Source organism: Salvelinus fontinalis, chromosome 38 (assembly GCF_029448725.1).
Source record: "Salvelinus fontinalis isolate EN_2023a chromosome 38, ASM2944872v1, whole genome shotgun sequence".
NCBI lineage: Eukaryota > Metazoa > Chordata > Actinopteri > Salmoniformes > Salmonidae > Salvelinus > Salvelinus fontinalis.
Genome location: NC_074702.1, coordinates 20,812,781 through 20,837,108, shown reverse-complemented (window position 1 = coordinate 20,837,108; position 24,328 = coordinate 20,812,781). Strand labels below are relative to the sequence as shown.

Below are 24,328 nucleotides of genomic sequence, written 5' to 3'. Positions count from 1 at the left end.
TGTTGTCTGGGTGCCAAGTGTGCTTCTGGTTCAGCCAAAATTGTCTTAGGCAGCAGCAGTAGGGGTTTTGAATGCAGAAATAAGCAGGTACCCAAACTAGTTTGACAGGACCTGAGTGAGTTTATTTAATTTAATTTTTTACAACTTTTTTTAACTTTGTCTGACAGAGTAAGTTTGTTGACCGCTCCTTGACCCCAATCTCAATTCTTTAACAGAAAGCTTATTCTTGTTATTTTTCTGTTGAGGCCTCACAGAGACAAGGACATTCTTTATGGCCAATATTTATTTTCCATATGAGAATTGTGTGGCGGCTTGGTGAGGTAGGGGACGATGAGGCTATTGGGATAGTATATGGTCATGGGGGGGGGGGGGGGGGGGGGGGGGGGTGTAAAGGGAATGGTGTGATTATGTTGGGAGAGTGGGGATGTAAAGAGGGATGATCAACTAACAAAACAGTGTGTGTATATATATAATCACACACTAAGGTTAGGAATCACTGAGACATTCCAGGGGTGGTTATATTACAAGGTTGTGGGAGAACACTTGATGGGAAATGTGTTTGATGGTGTTCTTACATGTGTATTTAACATGTAGGTTACCAGATTGTGGTCTATTTGGAGGCTGTTAGGGAGTTGGGTTGTCCCACTGAGATGGCTAATGACTTGTGCTCAAAAACAGTGAAAGGACTTTATACAGTGATAATGACTCACTGTGTGATGCTGTTGTGTTAGGTAACTATACAATCTTAACTCGCACTTCCTTGAACTGATGAAGGGAATGGAGGAATGTCATTTTCACTCTCACCAGGGAACTTCAGCCAAGGCAAAATGCAAATCAAGGTGATTGCTTGAGTAGATGTTTGTTTCAATACATTTGCCTGTTGGAGAGTTGGGAGACTGGTTTTGTTTGGTAAATTGTAGATGTTTTATGCTGCTTCTGAGCTAGATGGCCAACAAGAGGTACCCGACCTCACTACCCTGGAACATATAGGCGGTAGGTAGCCTAACGGTTGGAGCATTGGGCCAGTAACCGAAAGTTCGAATCCACGAGCCAAGAGTACTTACCACCTCTGAACAGAGTGCCGGACATAATTTGCAAACCGATTCTACATGTAGAATCATGCTAAATTTCGTCAGAGGTCCACCAGTGGGTGGTCCCTAAAAGGTACCGAAAGAAAGGCAGATCAACATTCGGTGCGGTGTGCGTGGTCCCTTAAGTTGGGTGTCACAGTGGTAAATTATCCTGTTCTAGCAACTCGCTGAGGCTAGCCATACTGTGGAGATGACCCTGATCCCCGTGCAGTCTATAAATGTGAATGTTTTGTATTTTAATTGGATTCCTATTTTCATCTTTGATAATGAACAATATCTGTTTTTATCTGAAGGTACAATGGGTAAGTCTTTGGTAGTGAGGATCTGTAAATCTGTTTTGTTCAGTTTGTATTTATTTTGAAAGCCGCATTGTGTAAACTAGCTGTGCGTTGTAGTGGCCACGGACTTTTGAGGGCCCTCTGGATTTCAGCCAGCCAGAGGAAGAATGACTGTGATGAAAAAGGGAGCTCATTTACATAAAAAGGAAGTGCACCTAGCATAATGCCAAATGATTGGGGGTTGATTTAGTCTAATTTTTAACAAATGTATATTATCTCTTTGTTTTACTCAGGCAAGGAAATAATTATGTTTAGTTCCCATCCCAAAAGGGTCAGGAATTGCTACTTTAATATTTATACGTTTGATAATATGTTAATATTTGTCAAGGAATGTATTTGATGCACTTGAGTCATGTATAGTGTTAATCACAAACTAAAGTCAATGAACTAAAAGGGGTGTAAATGTTTCTCATGCTTGTGCCTCCTTTACGGTCATCGCCGTGAATGACAACTCGCATATCTTGTCTACTTGAAACGTATTGCCGTTAATATGCAAATGCAAGAATTGAGAACAACAAACTGCAGTTTAAGGTGGTTGGCATGTCACTGCTGAGTTTGTGAAGATTGTTTTTCACCAATAAAGCCATTTTCTTTTCAGTATCAATGTCTTGTCTAGGATAGGTTGGTACTATTTAGTACTTAATTCATACACCTCATTCACCAGTGGTTTATTTTGGTGGACAAAGTAGCAATGTCCGTAGTCTGCCTCCACAACCGTAATTAACTCATTTGATTTATTTTTAGCATCTTGTGCGTCCATTACATGTTGGTGCTCAACAGTCAAGGTTATTTTCCATGGGAGTGACTGACTGGATGTCCCACCCAATCACTTGCTGACTCGCACATGTCTGCCCCGCCTTCTCTGTCCTGTTCAGCTGATGCAATTCTTAAGAGTGATGTCACTCTCCCTTCCTGCATCTCTTTGCTCCTTATTCTGGTTGTTCCCTGTCCACCTCTTTTCCTCTAAGTTGTCCTATCATGTTCTTACTCCCGCTTATCTCCATTCATGACATACCTCTCCCACATTACCTAGTGTTCGTGACTGAATGCTTAAATGATTGTTTTGAAGAACAATGTAAATATTGAATTTCTGTGTGCCTTAGCTTGAGCGTCTATGTTTTGTCTTTTAAGGTAGACTGGCAGGAAAGGTTGCCCTCCCACTTGTCTGTCTTGTGTTGGTTAAACTTCACTTGTTTGCCTGTTAACTGTCACACCCTGGGTCAAATGTTAATCATTGATCCCATCACAGGTATTATGGATGTCAAACATACTGCAGGTTATGTGCGTCTGTCTTATGTTGTATATTTTTGTCCATTCAAAAGGGACTGTAAAAACAAAACAATGTTTGAACCTATTTTTTAAATATTTTTTTTACCCATAGTTCCATATTAATCTTTCCTAGTGATGTGATTGGACTTGACATAATAGTTGTTGAGGGCTGGAAATATCACCCTCTGCCTATCAATGGACAGAAAGTGTCAATCCAACCACAGAATGTGGCTGAATGAAATAGCCTGTAGCCTACCACACTTGAATGAGACCTCCCTTAACTTTGCAGTGAATGCGTGCATGCTCCTGTTTTCACAGCCTTGTCTCTTTACCCCACAGCTTGAATACACAGCTGTTTTTCCCCAAAATTCCCAACACACCAAAACTCTTTCACATGACCTTTGACATAGGTTTCCTTTTGTTGATTTTTTGATTTTTAAATTTTTTATTTACGCACTCTCCCTCAAGGAATCGCTGTCCCCTTGAATGTACTTTAAATGGACTACTCTGAGAAGATTCTGTAATGTTCTTTTCTGTCACATGCATGGTTTAAATTCACCATGTTAAATATCAGAGAAAATACAAATTAGTCTGTTCTGTAAAAAATTAACGTTATTGATTTATTAAACCGTTGAAATGACAAGTCTTCAATGAACTGTGTCACCTAGTAGGTATTGCCCACTTTGAAACAAACATTAACAACATTATGTAAGGATGTGGTGTCTTCAAGTGAAAGGGAACATGTATTATCTTTTTATACAATGACAATGGCCCATTAAATTACACAATTTTTTTATTTTTATTAAAAGCACTTGATTAATTGACATGAGGTATCGGAGAAAGTCTACTTGATGTTCGGCAGATTGACATTACCTACACACCTGATGTTAATTTAAACATTTTAATTTTAAAGATTCCCTCATCTTAATCCTTATTTATTTCCTTTTTCTGAATAACAAAAATGTTTGACTTCCATAATGTAAACATTTTAATGTTCTTAATAGAAACACCATGGTATGTTTTAATTTGTTTATTCAAGTTAAATTGGAACTCAAGTTATGTAGGTCAAGAACACACTCAGGTTGATTTTGAGTGATGTAACACTGTTGTGGAAAAAAGGAAACAGTTTAGCTGAAAGCCACATCTTCAGTGTTGCAATAGTAGCCAACTAAAACAGCACAGGTCTTTGTTTTTGGGCCTGGAAAATTATGGAAACGGCTAGTTAGATTTTTCTTTACATGGACACGTATGGCTGATTCACACTTTGACAACCTGACCGCTGAAAGATGGGGGGGGGGGAGTTTTGCCTTCCAGGAAGAGTTTGTACCGCTACTCGGTGCTTACACAAACACGACTGTGCCCTATGGTCCAGTGTAGAGAAACCAGACTGCCCTAATGGGAGAGGGCAGGGTGGCTGTGGCATAAGACAACACATACTCAGTTTATGGCCTCTACATTTTAATGATGGCCTCATCCTACCCACCTCTCAGCCCTCTGACAAGAGACTTCCTCATTTCAACATGGATCTTTGTTTTGTGGGTTAGGATATCTTTAGAAACACTTTCAAACTACATACTTGCCATGTAGTTATTTTTCTAGCCGCCTCAAACTATTTGTTATTGGTATTTCTTACATATTAGTTGTGGATGGCATAGTTGGTATAAAATGCTAGGTTGCACCAACCAAAAATAAGATAGTTAAATCCGATGTAAACAATGTGCCTTCATGAGATTTTTTTTTTTTACCTTTATTTAACTAGGCAAGTCAGTTAAGAACAAATTCTTATTTTCAATGACGGCCTAGGAACAGTGGGTTAACTGCCTGTTCAGGGGCAGAACGACAGATTTGTACCTTGTCAGCTCGGGGATTTGAACTTGCAACCTTCCGGTTACTAGTCCAACGCTCTAACCACTAGGCTACGCTGCCGCTGATGCTTCGTAATTATGGTTGGTCAGTCATGGCAGTTCTAGACAATGATTTATAAAAAGCCTGGATTGGTTTTGCTATTGAGAGGCTTGGAAGCCACCGCTCGGCCATATTGGCACTCCGGATTAGGAGCAGTCCTCTATAGGATGAATGGAATTCTACAGTATTTAAATTAAATGTTTTGAGGGACTCGGGGACTGACAAAATTACATGTATTTAACTATTTGTTTGTTATAGTGGGGACAGTAACAGTACTCTCAACAACAACAAAAATACTTTAAGGAAAATGTCTTTGCTCACAATATAATTTAAAAGTATGCATTAAGGTGTCTAAAATAGAAAAAGAATGTAGATATGAATAAATGCATTTTTATAGCTTCCAAAATATGTTTTAGAATTGAGTGCCAAGATGGCTGCGCGCAGGGTTCAATGCAGCGCCCCCTGTTAGTCATCCAGGGTTTAAACACATTGATTCTAAACTTTGCAAGGCATGTTCGTCCCATCGCATCCCAAAGCCCACCACTATGCATGCACGTTTTTCTCAACCACAACTGGATGGTTAATTACTCTGGGAATATTCGAGTAAAGTAGGCTAATGACATTTATCATATTGTTACAGAAACTCCCAGTCATCCAACCGTTTTAAATAGCTAGCGATAGGTGTGTGTGGTCAGCAATAATTTCAGCGTTTATTTTTTACATTTAACCTTTTAACTAGGCACGTCAGTTAATAACACATTCTTATTTACAATGACGGCCAAACCCGGACGACGCTGGGACAATTGTGCGCCGCCCTATGGGACTCCCAATTAAGGCCGGATGTGATGCAGCCTGGATTCGAACCAGGGACTGCAGTAACGCCTCTTGCACTGAGCTGCAGTGCCTTAGACCGCTGCGCCACTCTGTAGCCCGATCTGCGCTACTTTGTTACAAGCGTGGGGACTCGTCTTGATAAATCAGTCATGTAATCAGTAATTATGTTTTTTCTTCTCAGAATGTTCGTTTTGGATTGCCTACACGACTGGGGAAATGTTAGCCAAATTGAGTGGAGTGTTTTCTAGCCTCCTCAATAACGATATGCTATTGGTATTTATTACATATTAGTTGTGTATGGCTTACTTAGAAGTGTCTTTGTTTATTTCCTATGTCTGTCTATATGCCCACTGTGAAATGCAGACCCATTTTCACCCTAATGGAATACTGGGCCAGCAATCCAGCACATTTTACATCGGACGTAGAGTTACGACCCATTTACGACCAACTGGAGCAACCAGCCCCAGGAGGTCCTTTGTCCGAAGTGTCCTTAATCTGGTTTATGTATGGGGGTTGGTGTACCATTGGATCAGGCCCCTTTTCCCAATTTGCACCGCTTGAGGGAAGGGGTGCTTTGTTGTACCCCTCACTGGTGACCGACATACTCTGTATTGAGTGCATTGTCATCTTTTTATCCCCTCTTCCTTTGTTTGGATCCTTTTTGTTTGTGAAGCCAATGGCCCATTCTGTCCCGATAGAGGAGACATACATCCATCTCATTTTTTTGTGATTGCAACGACAAAAAACTTGGTGTAAGGTTACAATAATGAAAAATATAGATGTTATGTTTCCTTTTCGGGAGGGGGCCAAGCTGTCATTGCTTTGTAACATGGTCCCACACTCCTAAATTTACTTTTTTTTGTCAATTCTAATGCATGGGTGCTGAATAGTGTTTTGGTACTTTTGATAATGTCACCTTCACATTATTAGAGCATTTGACTGTCACTGGGCTACAGGGCGATGTTTTATTGAGCGAAGGAAATAATGTTACAGGATGGCTTCATTTACCATTTATGGACAGTTATATAATATAGGGTTATAAGCATTTTATTAACATGGTATAAGGCATATTATAATATTGCTAATTCTTAGCCTGCTATCCATAAAGCTTGATAAATTAATCCGGGAAATAGTATAAATACATTAGGAAACATATTTTACCCATCACAGGAAATAAGGGTGCTTTGTCAAATATTTTGACAAGTTTGAAGAAAGACTCAATCCCCAAAATTCGTGGGCTGGGTTTAGCCCAGTCTTGTCTTTCTCTGGGGTGGGTCACGTGCGTTGGTGACTGTTTGTCAGAGTCAACGGCGGTATATGATTGGTTTACAGATTTAATACAGGGCCCTCCCATAGGCTGTTGAAACTACGTCTCTCGGATCAGCTGTTAGTGCGCCTCAACAATAACAAAGGGAACAGTTGGGACCTCGGAAAGGCTCGGACAAAGTAACGAACTGTGTTGCTCCGAATACAAAGGTCCATGTATTTAATTTCTTCTGCGAAGAAAACTTTTTTAAATATTTTCTAAAAGTTACAATCTACCTCAAAGTCTTAAGGATTTAATCACTAAATATCCGTCCTTTGCTGTTCACATCTTTCCTTGCCGCAGGTGAGTTTTTTGGGGTTCTCTTTGTTGTCTGTTGTACGAAGAACACACAGTAATCTTTTGCAATTCAATTGTAGACATGACATTATTTTCACAAGAACGGTTTAGCACAAACACAGCCTATTTCCACTGTTTTTATGCACCAACAATGTTTTGTGTAGCAAAAATAAGATTCTCGGACCATTTTTGCCAAATAAGAGGCAGACCGCAGTCTACTGAAAATGTATTATCATGGCAATGTCTATATGTCTCCCTATCTATTGAAGGAGGTGCTATTTATATGCACAAAACAGAATTGTACTTTGCTGGCAGATTAACATTGTAAGAGCTGCGACTCGCCCAAGAGGTGTAGGGTTACGCTCTACACCCTCTGCTTGTATACTAGTCAACAAACCATCCTGCAATCAGACAGCTTGCAGGATGTTACTTTTGATGTAATAACTTAACATTTATTGATATTTTCAGTGATTTATTTGTTTTATTACAGAACCAATATCAGGCATTTTGATCTGTGTGAGAATATCCATATGACGTAATCGTTACGGTACTAACGCTCTCTGTTCCAAGGTGTCGACGACAGGCCTCCAACCAACCATCCAAACACATACGACAAGAAAGTGAGCTCTCACATAACCTACCGTTTCATTTCGTTACTAATAATATACTGCAATTTTAATGGGCGCAATATCACGACGCATCTTCACCCCCCGTCCTTGTTTTCTATCTGAATAGAGCCAGCGTTTTCGAAAGGAAACAATGCATGCAAGCGATATTTTGTTGAGGACGAACAGGTGCAGGAGATTATAACCCAGTTGCGTATTGGACGTACTGTAGATAAAGTCCCATAGAAAAGCCCTCAGTCCCTTGACCGCGTCGCACAGCTGCTCATTTTCTCTGTCGTTGAATCTTACAAATAAGAGGATATTGAATCAAAGAACGAAGTGTTTGCATTCTCTTGCAGCCTACAAATCTTCTGACGAAGATGTCTGATGTTAAGTAATATATGACAAACTGTAATTTGGGCATAATGTGTGTGTTTGCCTGTAGCCTGCCTGGCAGACCAGGTTTCATTTTCCAAGTTTCAGTTTTTGTGTCAGGTCTACCAAACAGCGATCTTGTCCTTTTTGAACATTATCATAAAGAAGCTACTGTAGTTCTCTCAGCTTTTCAGATCTTACAAACCCACGGATCTCTAATTATTGGCTGCACTGCTCTGTATTTGTTTTGCATAAAAGTGTACATGCATACAACTCATAGTTTACATTTGCACTGACAAATGTGGCTTCACAGCAGGAATTTAATGTTGTATGGCAGAATAATGGTTGTTGTGTATCACTGATCTTGCTTCAGGTCAGGGGTCATAATGTATGACCTGAAGTCAGTGTAAATGCTGGCATGTATCCCTGGTGTGTCCGTGTGGGGTAGTAGTTCACTTTATCAACAGAGGAAAATACTCTCTGGCTTTTTACTGACTAGAGGTCTAATTGTAAAGAAAGGTCAGGCCTTTACCACCAATACTGGGCTGTATGGTCACAGAGAGTTGACCCCTAGGTGAAGATACAGCACCATAGTGTGTGTTCTATAAAGGACCACCCTTATCAGTGAACAAGCTGCTAGGTTACAGACCTATTGGGCCCACACATATTTGGCCAGTATGTCTGTCAGTTGGCAGCTAGGTGATGATGGGTCTATTTCCATAATTGGCTTTGAGGGATGTCTGGTAGATAAGTGTACTGGATGTGAAATGGCTAGCTAGTTAGCAGTGGTGCGCGCTAATGGCCTTTAAATCGGTGACGTCACTTGCTCTGAGAACTTGAAGTAGTGGTTCCCCTTGCTCTGCAAGGGCCGCGGCTTTTGTGGAGTGATGGGTAACGATGCTTCGTGGGTGACTGTTGTTGATGTGTGCAGAGGGTCCCTGGTTCGAGCCCGGGTATGGGCGAGGGGACGGACGTAAAGTTATACTGTTACATACGCAAATGATACCCACACCTGTAAACATTTACGACCACATACGGTGCCTCTTTTTGAAGTTTGTGACAGTTGTGAATGATCTGGCTACCCTTTTTATATGTTTAATTATCGAGTATTAGAGATATATAAAATCTGGTTTGGGCAGAAAGCGTTGATATTGGACTGTCCTCTCAAACTAGTAACCCAGAAATAAACAGATGTCTTTCAGTCTGACCCATGTTTTCCTCCTGCCAATTGCCCAAAAATTGCCAAAGGATATTTGTATGCATCTCCCCCCTCCCTTTTCACACAGGTCTTTATTAGCTCATGTATATGGTCTCAAATGTGTCACTCAAGATCACAACAAATTATTCTCTCTCTTTCTCCCCCTTCCCTTTTGTCTCTCAGGTCCTTTGTAATTTTGCACACGTCGAGGTGAGCTATGACCAGACTTTGCACGGCTCCCCTCAGATGATAGACATCCGTACCTTATTGAAGCACTTTAGCACCTGCAGCTGATGACCAAAGGGCCTGTTCCCCACCCTTGCCCCGGTCCTCGCACCACTCAGCCCCCCCTTGGTCCCGCCGTACCCCCCCAAGGAGTCCCAGTATGTTCCAGAGGCTCACCAGCGTCCTGTTCGGGGACGATGTGGAGGAGGTGAGACGAGTAGGCCCTGGAGAACAGGACTTTGGCCAGAAGGAGGAGGATGAAGAGTGGATCCTGGTGGACTATCTGGGTGAGTTTCAGAACATACACACACACAGAGGAAACCTACATAAACAGTAAAATACACAAACAAAAATGCAAATACACACTCTAAACACAAACAACCCCTCGCACACCATAACCTCCTGGTATTCATGTACAAAACGGTTCAGATGGGTTCAACAGTGAGCATAATTTCCATACAGTCACGTGGTGGGAACTTCAGTACCTTTTAAAAGTCAACACTGATTTTTAGCCGCTCCAGTATTTGTTTTTCCATGTGAGCATATTATCAGATCTATACATATCATAAGCATCTAAGAACTGACCTCATCAAACTGCTTGGCTATGCAATCCTTAGGTGCCTTATAGTCTCCATAAACCACCGTTTCGTACCGATGCAACGTAAGTTCACCTGCATTCACAAATGCAGACAAGGATGCTACTCTAAACCCTGGCAAGGTTCCCAGTATCCATACACACAAAAGCACATACACGTGTGCCCATACACACATGGTTCTACACATATACAGTATATAAATGCCGCTCAATAACACACACACTTGTTCTTTGGGGGGAAGGGAGTGCATCCAGCCCGTATGTCCCTGATACATCACATCTCATATTCCACAAGTGTGTGAATATTCAAGGTGTGAGAGACTGAATCCTGTTGGCCCACTTATGTACGGGGAGGGTGGTGGAAGGGATATGGGGCAGTATATGGGCAATATGTCTGTAAGCGGGGATAAGGGGAGGAAGATAAAAATAGGCCCGGTAGAGTTACCCTTCTGGGCTCTGAGGAGTGAGACGTGTGGGCAGGCGGCCCAGCAGAATTCTCCTCCAGAATTGCCCCGTCAGTAACACAGTCTATGACCCAAACCACCTGGGATTAATGCATTCATAGCGTTGTCTATCATGTCCATTATTCGTTATAGGACTTACAGGTATAGGTATTACATATGTATGTCATGGCCTCTTACGACAACCTTTGGAAATGCATTAAGGCTGAGAATGTGTTCGTAATCCATATTACACATCATTCATTACAGGTGTTCCAGGTAAATGCTTAAATGCCTATAAAAGCATTCATAATGCTTCACAAACAGGTGGTTGATATATTACCCTACAGTCCAGCACTCTGTAGCCTTACCCAAACTGTTATATGATCATAGAACAGTATCATATAATAATGATTCATCTGATCACTTTATAGTGAATCTCTAATATCAGCTGATACATGGTATCATAAACCCTTTATTACGTGTCTGTTTTGTAGAACTGTTAGAGTGATTGCAGTAAGCAGAGGTCAGATGTTTTGTCTGAAAGCGTTGAATAATTCTTTCCTGCACAGACTGCAGTACCATGACCTATTTTACAGTAGGGATTGATTCCACACACTTAAAGTGTACTATTTAGTGTGTACCCGCTGTATTCCTGGAACACTTCCAACAGCTCAAGTTGCACTAGTCTCCTACTTCTTCTAAACTGCCAATCTATTATATCAATAGCGTAGACTGCTTTCCTTCCCCCTTCCTACGTGCGCACACACATACAGTACACACACGCACACAAACACACACAAACACAAGGTGGATGGTGGGGGTGAGAGGATTACAGGTTCTAATTGGCCTTACAGAGACAGTGATGAGGGATGTAAGCCGTTTTAGGGTTCTGCTGCGTTGCTAAGCGTGCGGATCACCCTGAAGATGTGTGTGTCAGCATGGATGAGATTTACTATTTTTATTTTTTTGAGTAAACAAGGTGGCTGCACTGCCGCTGACATGCGTGACAGAGAAAGATGAGGATGGAAACTGAAGTGTCCTTGGGAGTGGGTGTATTTCTATCACACACAGACACCGTAACACATCCACACACTCAGAAATGAACACACTCTGAAGAACACAACACATGTATACACACTACATCTGAAAAGGAAAGAGAGGAAACCTTTCATGATCATACACACATGGGAACACATCCAATACACACACAGTTACACACAAAGAACACAGTTATACACAAACATGTACATGCACACACTCAGCTGTTTGTCAGAGATTCTGTCCAAAAAAAGACAGACAGTCAGCTTTAAACTTTGGCCAGGAATGAAGTTTTGGCCAGATGTCCGTGCAGGCTATTTTTAGTATAATGGGAACCCAAACAGCAATCTGCTGTCTTTGATTCCCATCTGGTATCAAGTTGCTTATTCCATTATACTTCCCATATGGTAGTATATTATTCTGACTTTTTAGTGCACTATTGACAGTAACACCACCGAGTCTCAAAGCAAGACATGCAATATAGCCCAGGCATGCAGTGAATGCAACTTCTCTCTCCAGCCAGACCACCTCATTTAACTTGATTAGATTTATTCTATTGAAACTTAGTTTTTCTCCTAACCTTTTAAGCAGCATCGCGAGTTGAGATAGTTAGCTAGTGGAAAAACATGTTTTGGTGCATTCTAGAGTTGGTAAAGACTGTAAAGCATTTGGCAGCAGTTTGTTAGAGGGAGTTGCTGAAGCTGCTTGATCCTATGAGTGACAGCTCTTGCGCACACACACACTATAGTATTTTGGGTCGGGCATGTTTTTCTGACCAATAGAACACTGCTCTGTGCCTGTAGGGCTTTGACACCTATGCGTCAGGCGAAAATATGGTTTTTGTTTTGATCGCTAAAGCCATTCTCTTGGTGCTACATTGCCCCCTAAAGTCATGTCAGGGTATTGCATATAAGTTGTCATCCCACCCAGGGTGAGCTCAAGACCATCATATTGCATTTTTACATTTTGCTACAGGGAGTTTAAAAAATATATTTTTCACCAATTATAAAACTCAGTGGTTGTAAAACACATTTTCACACACACCCTACATGCTTTTGTTGCAAACAAACTTTCCATTTCTTATTTAAATGTTAATTGTGATGATGTATCCTAACCAATCCCTGCCTTTCTCCTCAGCCGAGGCCTGCTCCAGCCCCTGTGGTGACGACCTGTCTGAGGTGGACCTGACTTCGGACGAGGGGGACCTTGTGGTAGTCCCCTCTCCCATCGCCAGCTCCCTCATCCGCTATGCCTCCTGCACCTCCCTGGACTCTACCGCTGACACCGAGTATGGGGGTCCCGAGGAGGAGGAAGAAGAGGGGGGTTTCCAGCGCCTGGAGGCCTGTTCTCTAGAGGAGAGCTGGTTCGTTACTCCCCCACCCTGCTTCGGCGGGGGGACGAGGGGAAAGCCTATGGTACTGGAGACCAGCCCCCTGGAGAACCTGCTGATAGAACACCCCAGCATGTCTGTGTACACCACCCACTGTCCCCCACGACTCTCCCTCAACCTCTCCCTCAATCTCAATCTCTGCCTCCCCCCTGTTGACACACCTGCCGCTGTGGGCATGGAACCGGGACGACGTTCGCTTGACACCCCCTGTCACAGGTAGGACTTTTTGCTACAAAAATACTGGCAGTAGAGTTACAGCACCTAAATTTAGTGAATTTATGCTTAACCTCTACGGGATCGGTATCCCTATACCAGGACGGTTGAGGTAATTTGCGCTGATGTGATTAGCATGACGTTGTTAGTAACAAGAATATTTCCCATGTCTTATATGGGCAGAAAATGTACATTCTTGTTAATCTAACTGCACTGCCCAACTTACAGTAGCTATTACAGTGAAAAAATGCCATGCTATTGTTTGAGGAGAGTGCACAACAACAAACTTTTATCACGGCAACTGGTTTGATACATTCACCTCTGAAGGTAAATAATGTACTTACATTCAGTAATCTTGCTCTGATTTGTCATCCTGAGGGTCCCAGGGATAAAATGTAGCATAGTTCTGTTTGATAAAATCCATTTTTGTATTCAAATGTAAGAGCTGGGTTCTACAGTTTGAACCCTTGCTGTCTCTGGCTCCACACCCACCCCGCCCGGCTATCTAGATAGTTAGTGTGTAAGCTAATGATCCATCATGTATGACATTCCTGGGAGTGTGTAAATAAAAATGTTGTATTACCATATAATTTTGTATGTTCTCTATAGTTAAGTACTTGAAAATGTATCATTAAACAAATTCGGCACATTTGGGCAGACTTGATACAAAATATTGTCCAGTGCTTCACTGCATCAATCCGAAACGTTGCACACACACTGCTGTCATCTAGTGGCCTAAATCTAAACTGTGCCTAAACTGTAATATTATATGATGTCCTTTCTCTTGCATTTCAAAGATTGAGAAGAGAAAAAAAAGTTTTTTTTGATTGTATTATCTTTTACCAGATCTAATGCATTATATTTGTTGGATCTAATATGTTATATAATATTATATTTTGGGGGTGGCGGGTAGCTTAGTGGTAAGAGCGTTGGGCCAGTTACCGAAAGGTTGCTGGATCGAATCCCTGAGCTGACAAGGTCAAAATCTGTTATTCTGCCCCAGAACAAAGCACTGTTCTCCCGGTAGGCTGTCATTGTAAGAGAGAATTTGTTCTTATCTGACTTGCCTATTTTAAATAAAGGTTACATTTAAAATTGACATTTAAAAAAATATTCTCCTACATTAATTTCACATTTCCACAAACTTCAAATTGTTTCCTTTTAAAATGATATCAAGAATATGCATATCCTTGCTTCAGGTCCTGACAGGTAGTTAGATTTGGGTATGTAATTTTAGGCGAAAATTGAAAAAAGAACATGGATTAACCAATCCAGCACCCTTCCTGTCTCCCCCTATAGGCCAGAAACGGTAGTGCAGTGCAGAGCCGGTCTCCATGCTGGCTGCTATGCGGCTGCCGTCCCAGGCCTTCTAGACCAAGCACAGCAGCATGGACGACTGGCCCAAAGGGTACGTGGCGCCGCCCAGCACCAGCTCCTTTCCCGCAACGCCCTGCGCCGCCTCAACTTGCTGCGTACTGGAGGGGCCAAGCAGGCCAAGACCACCACCTATCTACACCAGCCTGGCCAGAGGCACCTCAACTACTGAGGTCTTGGCCCTATCCCTTACCCTCCATCCATCAATTCATCCATCCATCTCAACCTGAATCCACGCAAAGAGTACATCCTCTCCATCTCCCCACTTCCTCCCTTCATCCACCGATCCTCCACTCTGGAATGAAGAGGCGTGATGAGGATTCCTTTAGAATCAATGCCATAGGTCACTTTACTCCGCTGCAGGTCCCCACCACCACATGGTAACTGGGAGAGACTGGTTCAATCAGATATTACACCTGTGGCGACACTCTCCGCTTTCACCCACTCTGCAATGGTTGTGTGGTGTCATAGTGTGGCTGTATGCTGCCATAGAATGGTTGTGTGATGTCATTGATTGATATCATAGTGTTGATTGTATGCTGTCGTAGTGACATTGTAAGTGATGTCATTGAGTTGTTGTATGCTGTCATAGAGTGGTTGTGTGCTATCAGAAGAGAGTTTGTGGCTTAATAGAATGACTGTGATGTCTTTAGAGTAGGAGTAGGCATTTAGAAAAGGAGCATGTCTTTCACTTGTAATTAGGACAGTTTAACAAGGTTGTTTCTCATGCCCCTCCAATAAAATTGCTTCCTCTATCACTTCATGGCAAACTAATGTAATTTGTCATTCTGATGGCCACAACTTACTTTTCAAAATCATCACCTCCCCTCTCTTGACTATGGGTGAACCTGCCTTGAACTTAGTAATTCAGTACTTTCACAATATTGTTTGAGAAAATGATGGTCAAATACTGGGTTAAATATCACTAATCGCCTTGTTATAATAGTAGAATTTAAGATAAAAATAAATAAATGTAAAATGTATTTAAAAAAAATTCCATATTTTTTAAAAGAACTTATATTACATATCAGTATGAAGTTAGTATGAGCGTTTATCTACATAGGTATGTTTGTAAGCAGCGGTTTGACTATGTTAGTGTGTGATTTGTTGCATGGTTGTATAGCGCTAGTCTCCAGATGTTGAGAAACAAAAACTTTTTTTTTTCTGTTATCTTATCTCTCATTGTTTGTTCTAAATCTGCAGTCCACTTCTCAGGTCATAGCCAATCACCTTTACACTTTACTAAAATGCAGATTACTTGACGGATGTTAATTGTCTTTGTACATACTGGAGAACTTCCAAATTTGTCATAGTGTGCTTTGCCTTGTGGTAATGTTTGTGATCAATGATTGACCTTTTTAAAAGAATTGTGTGCGTCTCGATAAAATTGAATTTGAACGTTTGCTTGTCCAAGGACTGTGAAAATGAACTCCTACTCTCTCAATCGACTGTTATAACCCACCAAGATGGAGTGAAACTATTAGTCTTTCATTTTTGTTTATATATTTTTTTCTGTGTACTTTCCATTGTTTTGAGTTGGATTTTTGCCCTGTTCTTTATTTGCTTAGTTACTTAACTTAGTAATATTATGTTAAAATGTCAACCAAAAAAGTAGCAGCAAACTCTAACCTTGCAATAGTTTATATTACTATCGTTTTTGCTTTTACAGTAAATTCTTCTTTACTTTTACAATGTTTGCAAATTGGAGACTTTGTGCTCTGAAATGGTCAAGTTTGTGAAAACATGAATCTGTGCACTCTAGTGGTAAGAAAGCACAGAGAGACAACTCAAACACCCAAATAGCCTATTTTAGTTTCATAGAACCTCTAAAAGTCAAGTATCCAGGCAAACTCAATTTATATGACCTAATATTATGATGACCTGATATTATGACCTAATATCACCTGTTTCTTTGTACTTATTGGGGTAAATACACAGTACATACATACTCAGATGTATTTAGCATGGTAGCATCAAGAAGCACTAAGGTGGTTTCATTTGGTTTTGTCTATATCGTTGTAAACTGATTTATAGTGAAGTGATTTAAGCCTAGCCATTGTATTTGTGTATCTTTTTTATTTAAACATTTCTCAGATTGCAAAAGTTTGCAAATCATTTGACGTGTCAATTTTTGTACTGCATTGTTGTGACACGGGCAACAGGACGAAGGGAATGGAGGAGATGGCTAAGTCCTCATTTTTGATGTGTGAAGCTGGAAGCTGTTTTGTCCTCGGCTGTCTGTCTGAACTCTTGATGATAATAACAGGGATTTGTATTTTGTTTTATGCCTTGAATTTGTTGTGGATCATGTGCCTTCCAGGTTAAACAGTATAATGACAATGCATTAATGAAGAACTTGAATTCTTGTCCAAAGGGACAACACATACAAAAGCAAATCAGCTATGCACACAGGAGGTAGCTTCTCTTCGTGAACCACCCAGCCCATGTACAGCTTTTATACACAAATGTAGCAAACCTGTTTTCTCCTGTGTGAAGAAAATTTGGTGGCATTTTTTTTTACTAGACTTCTGCTTTGATTTAGTTTACTGGAATAATACAGCACTTTGCCAAAAAAGTGTAGGAATTTGAGCATTAACTGTTATTTATCTACTTAACTGATTGCATTATTTGTATTTTGGACGTATGAGAGATCAATTCACTCTGTTTTTATGCTCAGCAACATTTGCAAATGAGAATGTGGTAGTCTGTTCTAAAACTGTAATACATGATCTGTTGTCATGATGTAAGCCACAGTCTACAATAAATGTTTTCATACACATACTCTTCCGTTTCTGTCTATTTGATCTATTTAACCTTTATTCTACCAGGTTTATTCAACTATGATGACATGTCAAGAAAGACCCACAGCCAGGCTGGACTTAATTTCCAAACCAAACCCTTTATGGCACTAAGCTGAGACAGCTAGGATGTTACTTTCAGTATGACATTCTCATGAGTTCTGAATAAAGAGTACGTAACTGCTTTGCACAGTAATATTAAAGCATAATAAAACATTTAAAAGATGGACTTCATCAAACAATTGAGAACAAGTTATCACAAATGTTTGACCAATCACAACAGAGCAAAGTAGTTGCCAGGAAGATCTTCAATAACTATTACAAACAACTGATTCAACACTTCAGAAAATAAACAGTGACCCAGAAAACAATAACTCTGATAAAATAATCCTATACACTTGTTTTAAAGGCTATACAATTGAATAATGACTAATGTTTATTGTGTGTTAATCTGAGGGGTATGCTACAAAGTGGAATCCATCAGTTGGCCAGCTAAGCAACCAGAAATAACTGTTGATTTTCTGATTCATTAAAAAAGCTAAACTTTATGCTTTTGGTTGAGTCAATTAGACCATGCCCATTTCAAGCTTATATAAAAATAAATTTATTTCAGAATATTTAGCCATGTAATTCCTTGATCCTTCTTTACTATATACGGTATAGGCAAACATGGTTTAGTAAGAAACTGTGGTATAGGTATACATGATACTACCCTCTGGTAGATGTCAATATTTGGACGGGTCCAGTATGACAAATAATGCATTAGCTAGAAGAGGAGTGAAAAAAGCTTCAACCTAGCTCAATCTATGTACAATAACAATAAGCATATAATAACAGCGTTGAAACGTGTAAGAATCTTCCTGTTTCAATATGACAGTGCTCCACGCTGTCTTCATCTCGGGTTGTTTACATTTTGAAGGAAGACCACGTTGTTTCTCCTGACCTTCCTCTGATTGGCTAAGAGAGTTTGAAACCTCTCCCATAGGTGGACCTGTAATACGGAAGTGTTTTTCTTGCAGAGAAAAAATAAGAAAATAGAGCTTAAACGTTTTTTTATATATACTTGACCACATGTAAAGGCTAATTCAACGCCTACTGCGTCGTTTAAGGTTAACCGGGAAATAAGGAATGCGCCCTTTCCCCCAAAAAATATAAATGAAACCCCTCTTGTGCAAAGTAGATCCGCCATCCATACAAAGTCGATGAGCGAACGTTCCTAATAAAGATCACAAACACGTGATCAAATGTATTAACTCTGGGGAAATAAAACAGAACGTTCGCTTTCTTATTTGCAATAAATGGAATTCAGATTTGAACATTTAGCGCGTTTAAATGAACCGGGAACACACATGCGCACTTGCCATGGAATGGTCAGATATATAAAGATTGGCGCCGGCGCGCCAGCTGATCATTATTCGTTCATTCATTTCTGAGGGTAAGAAGCTGGAGATGAAATGTTTGCTTATTTAGCTAGCTATATATATCTCAGGAGTTTATTCTGAAAGTTAGTGGTAAAGCTACTATGTCGATGAGGAACATTCAGTTTATTGGGATTTTTTTGTTTGTCTAAAAATCTGGAAAAGAAACCAAATTGCAAGGGCTACTGGTAACGTTAGCAAACTGTCTGGTTAACGTTTAGTTAGTTCATTTGATAAGACAATACATCTGTTTCTTCACATTGGTTTAACGCTGTCTTCTTTGTTATCAACTTTGCTTGATATTTAACGTTAACACGCAAGCCACCACTGCTTTTCACGGACGTGGCATAAAGATAGTTAGCTAGTAACTTTGCTAGCCAGGAAACTACACATGCAAATTCTACCTAGTAATGTTGAATTATTGCTGTTGTAGTACATTCTTTAAGTATCATATCCTTTATATATTTATCAACTTTATTTTAATGTTAATGTAATAGAGTTAAAATTGGCTCACTGGTGAGCTACTGTAGCTAGCCATAGTGACTGTCCAAATCCTCCCGCTTCGAGAAATTGGCGCGTAGTTGGGTTTCACAAACCATCAAATAATTATCCTATGGTTACCTTCGTCAACAATAACAATGTAAGTTATTACCAGGGCTTCTGACATAACATTGGGACTACGGATACAGTAGATTTTATGCAATTTGTGGCAGATTTCTTTGTCGAAATGAGGACGGTCCTCACAAGCTCAACCCTCTATACCCATTTGGCATACATTTTACCGCCCGGAAAAAACAGCCTTTTATTATCCAATCATGTTTTGAACTTGTGAAGATGCTTATTTGTACATACTCTAAACTGTCTTTGCCATTTTAACAATGTTTTCGCCCTATCTCCTTTTCAGTGGAACTCTGAAGCCTTCAATTGACAGAATGACTAACGTTAGACGCAGGTATGGGAAGCCACACTGTAATAAAGCCTCGTTATCCACAAGCATGATTGCAAGCTAACTATAAAATGTATTATTTGTACATGTTTGAAAACAATTGGTATGGTGACTGCTTGCTGTCATTAAAAGTTGTCTGTCCTTTCAGTGGTCGCATCACATTACAAGCAAGAGATGAGAACGCACCGGAACAGAATGTAAAGATCACACAAAAAAGAAAATCTGAGGTTTGTTCAATTAGATAGCAGTGTTATTTTTAACCATTAGTGTAATGGTATTGGTTTTTTATTGGTCTGTCGCCAAATAAGAACTACAGCTAATTGTATTGTCCTCTTACTTTTCAGCCATCAAAAAAGATGCCCGCAGTGAAGAAACAAAGCTATGAAATACAGGTTTGTTGCTTGTTTATTAAAACCAATTATCGTTACCAAGTTGTGCCAGTGATTGATAACTGTAAAACATGTAGGAGAATATAGGGGTGAACTAGGGTAAAATTCGCATGGATGTAGAAGTAATTATTGATGAGACTTAAGGCTACATACACACCCGGCTAGTTATCTGTGTCACTGGGCTAGACAGCGCGCAATAACCCCGCGTTTTGTCTGTCCCTCCCTTTCTCCTCCCCCGCCTGATCTAAATCGCATTCTTTGTTTTGTATACACTATGGAACGCGCATCAATACCCTTTTCTGTTACCATTAAAATAGTAATTCTCTTTTCGGTGTTTTAAGTTCATGTGTACTATAGCTTTGGACAGTTTGGTATTTTTCACTGTGCGTGTAGCATGCTGTGACCTATTTGTTAATGATGGCTCTGTTGGCTATATGGATTTTTCACTCTGTAAATGCATTATTTATCTGCATTTGCTGGTTGTGACTATATGCTGATGAAAAGAGATTGAATTTGGTGTCTTTTCTCTCTAGAAACGGTGGTCAGAAGAAGGGGCAAGTCCATGTGTACTTGTAGAAACGCCACACAAGGAGCTGGTGATGACCAGAGACATTTCTGGCTTCAAGCAGTTCCGATTCAAGAACATCTTCATCAAGACCTCACCGCTGCCCTGCCTCAGGTACTGTGTGTGTGTTGAAGGGGCTTAGCCCAAATTCCTTTTACACCTCATTAGTGTCAATTGCTCCCATGTCTTTGTTCCTAAACTGTACCCCCTCCCCCCAAAGCTACTTAGGAAAACTCTGGATGTCATTTTTTTATGCCACTGTCAATGCAACTCTTACATACAAGGTCAGGGTGGAAGTAGACCTGCAACTAGAGAAACTTTAGACATGGGCTACTTTTTGCGGTTTCTCATGTTTGTCACTATTGATGACAAACATTCAGTATCTGGTGTTGGGCCTCAGTCCATGCGATTGCACACTGGACGTCCTGTTAAGACCTGTGTGTGTTTCCCCTTGGCAGCTGGGCCAGCTCAGATGACGTGTGGATTAAGATGCTGAACAAGGAGCTGAAGTATGTCCATGACAAGGCCTTCCTACAGCAGCACCCCAAACTAAAGCCCAAGATGAGGGCCATTCTCCTGGACTGGCTGCTAGAGGTACGTGTGTCTCTGAAATGACTTGCTGTGCTCTTCACTCTTGGGCCTATTACTTGTACCCATCTATATGCCTTGTTTACACCCACACGTGTATTTGTAATGACTGGATATGCATGAGCCAAAGGTCTGATACTCCACCTCCATAGTTATTACCTCAGGGGCTCTACATCTCCAGTACTTTGACTTGTTTACTACAGTGCCCCAGGATTTGTACAGACGTGACTGATGTCTAACCCATCCCTGTTTTGTCCTGTTGTAGGTGAGTGAGGTGTACACTCTGCATCGAGAGACTGCTTATCTGGCTCAGGACTTCTTTGACCGCTTCATGCTGACACAGGATGATATGGTGAAGGACCGACTGCAGCTCATAGGAATCACAGCCCTCTTCATCGCATCTAAGATAGAGGTAGGTGTAACGTCCTCCATTTTCATCTCCTGGATGGTGACAACTGCTTTAGTTTATACTGTCATAACAATTTAATAAGATGGCGGTCTCTTTTTCCATTCTCAAATCTAATTGTTCCCTCCTTATGCCCCTCAGGAAATCTACCCTCCAAAGCTCCATGAGTTTGCCTACGTTACTGACGGAGCCTGTGAGGAAGAAGCGATCCTGGAGATGGAACTTGTCATGTTGAAGGTAAGAAACCCCCTGTGCCCAACACTGTACTAATTCAGTTGTCACACGTTACTTAATGACTCCTCTCCTCCATCAGGCGTTGAACTGGAACCTGTGTCCAGAGACGGTGATCACGTGGCTGAAGCTCTATGCGCAGGTGGAATCCCTAAAGGATGGCGTCAACTTCCTTGTACCTCAGTTCTCTCAGGACACCTACATCCAGATCACACAGGTGAGTCCACTAGCCCCCCCCCCCCCCTGCAACTTCTCCTGATTGACTGTCGTGGAAGGTTTTTAGCTTCCCTATAACTGTTAATGGTTGTCCTGGTCTCTATTCATGTTACAGCTTTTAGACCTGGCCATACTGGACATCAACTCCCTGGACTACCAGTATGGGATACTGTCTGCTGCTGCCTTCTGCCATTTTCTCTCATTTGATGTTGTCCACAAAGTATCAGGTAAGCATTGAGTTGACATCGTGTACATAGGTTGGTCCCACTCTAGAATGCCACAGCCCTCCTGTGTTATTACATAGTTACTATTGTCTGTTTCTGTGCAGGTCTGACGTGGGATAGTATTGCTCCCTGTGTCCGGTGGATGACCCCCTTCATGCGCACGGTCAGCGCCTGTCCCAGAGCAGAGCTCAAGGACTTTAATAAAGTGACGTCTGATGACAGACACAACATCCAGACCCACGTAGACTACCTGTCCATGCTGGTGAGTGCTCACACAACATTTCAGGGGCAGGAATGGGTACAATATTCAAAGAAAACAACCAGAATGGCTGCTCACTGTTGGATGTTTAGAGTATCTCTACCAGTGTTTGGGAGTAGCAAGTTGCTTTCACCCAGAAATGTATTGCAGCCATCTTGGTGATGCATGGGCAGCCATTTTGTGCTACAAAGTCATATTTTTTTAGGTAAAAGAATAGAACTGTGCATACAAATGTTCATTGTTCTTAATGAATCATCTTGTCTGTTGCAGAGTGATGCTCACCAGAGGCAACCGGACAGCAAAGACAGACTATCACCTGCTGCCATAGGAGGGATATTGACTCCACCAAAAAGCACAGAGAAACCAGCCAATCACTGAGCCCCAGGGTCTCCTCGTGTTGATCTTCTGACCAACCAGATGAAGGGAGAATTCCCTAGATCTCACGCCTGACCAGCCAGAGGCCGGGAAACCTAACTTCGGAACCTCATCCTCACGTGACCAATCAAATTTGCTTTTGGTCATAACTCACCTCTGTATAGCATGTTAAGATATTTAACTTTCTATACCATGCTGGATATCAGAGAATATATGCAGTACAACCATGGAAATCAACTCATGGTTACTATAGACTTATTTTGTCAAATGATTACAACAAAGACCATGTTCTCGTAGTCTTAATCCCCAGAATTAGAATTTTACGTGGAAATCGTTTGAGGGGACTCAAGTCAAATCTTCCTCCATAGTAAAGCAAGTCTGCTGCTCTCCCTCTGTTACTTGAAGCTGAGTATTTCAACAAATGAGATGTTTTGATAGTTAAAAAGCTAATTATTTTAGGTGAATTGGTACATGATACTCACAGTTGAGTTGCTTAACTCAGTCTCTTAACATTGTTATCATATGTATCTGGTGCTGAATAGTCTAAATCTGGATACTCCTGGACATGCTAAGCCATACAATAACACTGAAAGCAGTCTTGATGTTTGCTATGGTGACATTTCAGCTGTTTGAAAGGGTAGTGCAGGGTTAACTGTTTGCTATATGACCTTCTTAAACACTGTTTTTGAAGTTGCGTATTTTCACCATACTGTGAACGACTCATTGTGCATTCTCACGCCACAACACATTCCTGGAAAACTTGACTTCAGTAGTTTGATTTAGACCCTTTGGACCGACTTACAACTGTATGTAATTTTAACATTGTATTTATTTGTTAATATAAGCCTTACAATGTTTTTATGTCCATATACATCCATAGGGCTATGAATTCAGGGCTTTAACAATGCCAAAGGCAAACTATTTAAGTCACGGGATGCATGTTATTTATGATTTTGATATCTGTGATTGGGGGGATAACCCGGTATAATGCAGTTACATATGAAATGTTGTAGTTTTGCGCTAGCCTCTCCGTGGTGCCTTAGTTCAACTAGTATGACGATGGTGTGATGTAAAGACTTGAGAACCCAGAGGCTCCAGTGGATGGCTCTAACCCAGTCTGTCCAGCAAACCTGTGACTGGCAACTGAAACCTTCAGTGTTGTGCCGATGCAGCAGTATACAAAGAACCATGTTTAAACTGTAAATAAATTAAATAGTAATGTGTATATGGTATGTACATAAACTGAAAGTTCTGTTTTCTAATGGAAATGTATTGAATAAATGAAATAGAAATGTACGCATTTTGCCTGCTTTTATGGTTGACATTGCAATGGCAGCATTTGCTTGTTCGACTATGGTTTGTTATATTCTTGTGACTTGGCAAGGGAGTGCCATTTAGAACTGGTCTAACGTGAATG

At 40.9% G+C, this 24,328-nt stretch overlaps 1 protein-coding gene and 1 pseudogene across 1 annotated transcript; both read left to right on the top strand.

Annotated features, from left to right (window-relative positions):
• The first annotated feature begins 6,823 nt into the window (after positions 1-6,823).
• On the top strand, positions 6,824-17,277 carry LOC129837052 (tumor protein p53-inducible nuclear protein 1-like; annotated as a pseudogene).
• A 1,404-nt stretch (positions 17,278-18,681) lies between these two features.
• On the top strand, positions 18,682-24,205 carry ccne2 (cyclin E2). The gene is made up of 12 exons (XM_055904227.1): positions 18,682-18,729; positions 19,617-19,664; positions 19,807-19,885; positions 20,003-20,050; positions 20,581-20,726; positions 21,071-21,206; positions 21,466-21,612; positions 21,748-21,843; positions 21,920-22,054; positions 22,169-22,280; positions 22,382-22,539; positions 22,807-24,205. The coding sequence occupies exons 2-12, from the start codon at positions 19,645-19,647 to the stop codon at positions 22,912-22,914; spliced, it is 1,185 nt and encodes a 394-aa protein (XP_055760202.1). The 5' UTR covers positions 18,682-18,729; positions 19,617-19,644; the 3' UTR covers positions 22,915-24,205.
• Positions 24,206-24,328: the final 123 nt, after the last annotated feature.

Bases quoted from the DNA above. Each gene is read 5' to 3' on its own strand.
- ccne2 (XM_055904227.1), top strand. From the start codon at position 19,645: ATGACTAACGTTAGACGCAG. The intron at 19,886-20,002 runs GTTTGTTCAATT...CTTACTTTTCAG, and splicing joins CACAAAAAAGAAAATCTGAG to CCATCAAAAAAGATGCCCGC. The intron at 22,055-22,168 runs GTGAGTCCACTA...TTCATGTTACAG, and splicing joins CCTACATCCAGATCACACAG to CTTTTAGACCTGGCCATACT.